The 3,343-nt window shown below is 44.5% G+C and overlaps 1 protein-coding gene across 2 annotated transcripts; it reads left to right on the forward strand.

The window, feature by feature from the left end:
• Positions 1-326: 326 nt before the first annotated feature.
• Positions 327-3,137, forward strand: LOC115192444 (tumor necrosis factor ligand superfamily member 6). 2 transcript variants are annotated; one of them, XM_029750943.1, is made up of 3 exons: positions 327-657; positions 1,450-1,561; positions 2,378-3,137. In XM_029750943.1, the coding sequence occupies exons 1-3, from the start codon at positions 370-372 to the stop codon at positions 2,791-2,793; spliced, it is 816 nt and encodes a 271-aa protein (XP_029606803.1). In that variant the 5' UTR covers positions 327-369; the 3' UTR covers positions 2,794-3,137. The 2 variants fall into 2 exon arrangements, with proteins under 2 accessions (XP_029606803.1, XP_029606804.1); XM_029750944.1 differs by having other exon boundaries at positions 327-651.
• Positions 3,138-3,343: the final 206 nt, after the last annotated feature.

The raw sequence follows: 3,343 nt of genomic DNA on the forward strand, positions 1-3,343 counted from the left end.
AGTAAACCATTAGTACATTTTTCACTTCCATTTTCCAAGTCTGTGTGCATGTGAGCGTGCGTGCATGCATGTATGAAAGTGTGTGTGAAAGTGTAAATTAGTTTCTCTACTATGAGCTCATTATTATCTACTTGTCCTGCAACAGCACCAGTCACCTGGCTAAGTTTTCTTTTGAGAGAGGAGTGGATGGAGAGCGTGAGTGAGAGGTGGTGTGAGCTTGTCACAGACCCGCCGAGTGTGTGTGGGTGGAAGCTGTGGGTTCCAGTCACCCAAGATTTTATAAGACTGAGATGCTCAGATAGAAGCACACACCTCCTGCACACAGAGGCGACACACACACTCACGCTCCTCTCTCACACACTTTGCACCATGAGCGGTACACAGGGCTATCCTTACCCCCAGGTGTTTCTAGTGGACAGTGGTAGAGGTCCACAGCCGTCGGTCCAACCTCCAGGCATGCTGCCCTGCTGGTCCTTCCCTCCTGCCCATGAGAGAGTGATGGAGCGGGGCAGGGTGAGAGGCAGCAGGGGGCTTGGCTCCTGGAGCCTGGCTATAGCTCTGCTGTTTCTGCTGCTGCTGGTGTTTGGGGCATTGGGACTGGGTGCCTACCAGATAATCAAACTACAGACTCAACTCGATGGGATACAACAGGTGAGGGTGTGTGTTTGGGTGGGGTTCTCCTGGAGCAAGTCTGCTCTCTGATTTCTATTTGTATCAAAGGGTCTCTGTATTTCGTCACTTCTCTGTCTCATAATGTTCTTTCTGTATGATGTCAGCATCTTTCTTTGCAATGACACTGCACTGATCCTCTGCCAAAACCATCAATGAAATAGACGCATTGAGGAATTTGTGGTAGTTCATATTTAGTATCTCGTTGCCTTTCATTGTTTTTGTTGTTGGCTAAAACATCTTAACTTACTGATGAGAAAAACAGAGACATATAGTAACAAAATGCAATATCGTAGCAACAAGAAGAAAAAACTGAACCTAAAAAAAGATGCCTCCTACCATTTAATTATCACCTTGATGATTATTGTGACCATTGGAAAAGGAGTGGGAGACTGGTGAGGGGTAGGGGACAGACAGAGGTAAAGTGTTGATGGAAAATAGGCAAAACAGGCTTTAACTTTTGTGCAAGTTTTCTTGCTGCCTCTGCATCTCAGACTATTAAGTAGCAGTGACATTTAAAGATGTCAGCCCAGACCGGAATCTGTTCAGAGTTGTGGTCACCAGTCCAGCGGTGCTACAGGAAATCCTTGACTCAAAATACATCTTCAGAGAAAAGCTGATGTTCAGAGTATCTTAGCGCTACATTTATATTGATCACCCTTAACCACAAAATGTCATGTAACATCTGTGATGTGGATATTTTATATTGATGTGAAAAACCTTGTATGTGTGTGTGCTAATGTGAAGTGGCAATGAGAGTTCTCTCTTCTTTTTTCACAGGAAATGAACATTGAGATTGATGGTCGTGGGCCTGAGAAGCAAGTGGGTGACCTTCCAGAGACCGATCCAAACAGAGGGAAGACAGCCGGCAGACCTGCAGCACATGTTATAGGTAAGCTGGGGCAGAGCCGGCCCTAGCCACTAAGCGACATAAGTGACCGCTCAGGGCCCCGCGGCCACTAGGGGGCCACAGACCAAAAAGAAATAAAAATGTGGGTTTCAAATTACAGTTGTGAGTTAGAATAGTAGAATACACAAGGTGCAATTTCTAAATTTGGTTGTGCATCAGCAGTTTTTATTTTATGTCAGTCACTAAATTAGCCTATGTCAGCCAATTTTTTATTTATTGGTAAGTTGGTCTAGCCAGCTATCATGATCGAATTAACGACCAGGCACGCAGGGCACATTCCCAGGGCCCTTGACCTCTAGGGGGCCCCCATTGATTTTGTTAGTCACTCTCACTCAGATATCATATTAGCATGATAAAAAAATAATGTATCTCCACCCTATGGCAAAATGAGTAGAATTGCAGGAAATTGGCTGTAAAACTGCAAAATTGTCTCTCCACCCCATGGCTAAATTAAATTAGTTATGAAACTGCAAAATCTCTACCTCATGGCAAAATGTGTATAATTGAAGTAACTCTAAAACTTATTTTCTCTCCACCATCAAAATGTTGCTTAGAGCTCCCAAAATGCTAGGGTCGGCTCTGGCTGACTGCAGTTCAAATCAAAAGTTTAGTTACTTTGTTTTGGTGTGTAGGCTTTTGCTCCAGCCCTGCTCTAACATACCTGATTCTAGTAATCAGCTGCTCATCAGGGCCTTGATTAATTGAATTAAGCATGCACTCCTGATGTAGGCCCAGTGGAGTGTCATCTCTAACGACATTCTCCCTGCTCTCCCTGCTGTCTCCCTTTGTCTCCCTCAGGCCGGATTGAGAAGCATGTTTCACAGAATACCTTGCGTTGGGAGCCAAAGGCTGGGCGGGCCTTCACAGAGGGGGGCGTGGTCTATCGGGATGGCGGTCTGCAAGTCAACGAGACTGGGCTCTACCACATCTACTCCCGGGTGCAGTTTGAAGCCAATCACTGCACCCCTACAGATGCCTTGGTTCACTCTGTGTTTGTGAGAAGGCCAGGGAATTTCAAGTCTCTCACCCTGATGGAGGGGCACAGGGAGGGCTACTGCAACCTGGGCTCTCATGGGTATGTCTGGACCTCGGGGAGTTACCTGGGATCCACACTGAAGCTTGAAAAGCAGGACTGGCTATATGTGAATGTCTCCCATCCAGCCATGCTCAGCCATGCTCATCATGCCAACTTCTTTGGACTCCACAAGATCTAGAGAACAGGAGGAGATCTGTTTCATGTCTATTTTCTGGCCAATGACCATTATATTTTGGCAGAACAGTAATGGCAGTGCAATGAGCATTCATTTATTTATTTGTGATGTTAGAAGTGCAGTGGGTTTCAACTGATATTTAAATCCGGGAACCTTAACACTAATATGCTGGTGAGGAAAGTGGTATTTAGTATTTATTCTGATAAAAAAATGGACACTGATGATCCCAGCAGCAGGTCTGAATGTATGTTCATTAGAACACAGAGAAATAATATGCATGTTTGGGATTTCATATAATGTCAACGGGTATACAATGTTCTATTGTAATAAATAAGTATTTTAAAGAGTTCTGACTTTTTGAGGTCTTTGTCAGATGTCTGTTTGAATGTCGTGAGTGTCCGTGCTTGCAAAAAGGAGGACCATCAGTTTTCTTTTAATCTGTTTTTTTTTGTTGCATTGAGCTGGGTTGTGGACATGAGGTTAAGGTTAAGGTTATGGCTACACTCTTAGAAAAAAGAGTTCCTAAAGGGTTCTTTGGCTGTCCCCCTTTTTG

Source organism: Salmo trutta, chromosome 4 (assembly GCF_901001165.1).
Source record: "Salmo trutta chromosome 4, fSalTru1.1, whole genome shotgun sequence".
In the NCBI taxonomy this organism is placed as follows: Eukaryota; Metazoa; Chordata; class Actinopteri; order Salmoniformes; family Salmonidae; genus Salmo; species Salmo trutta.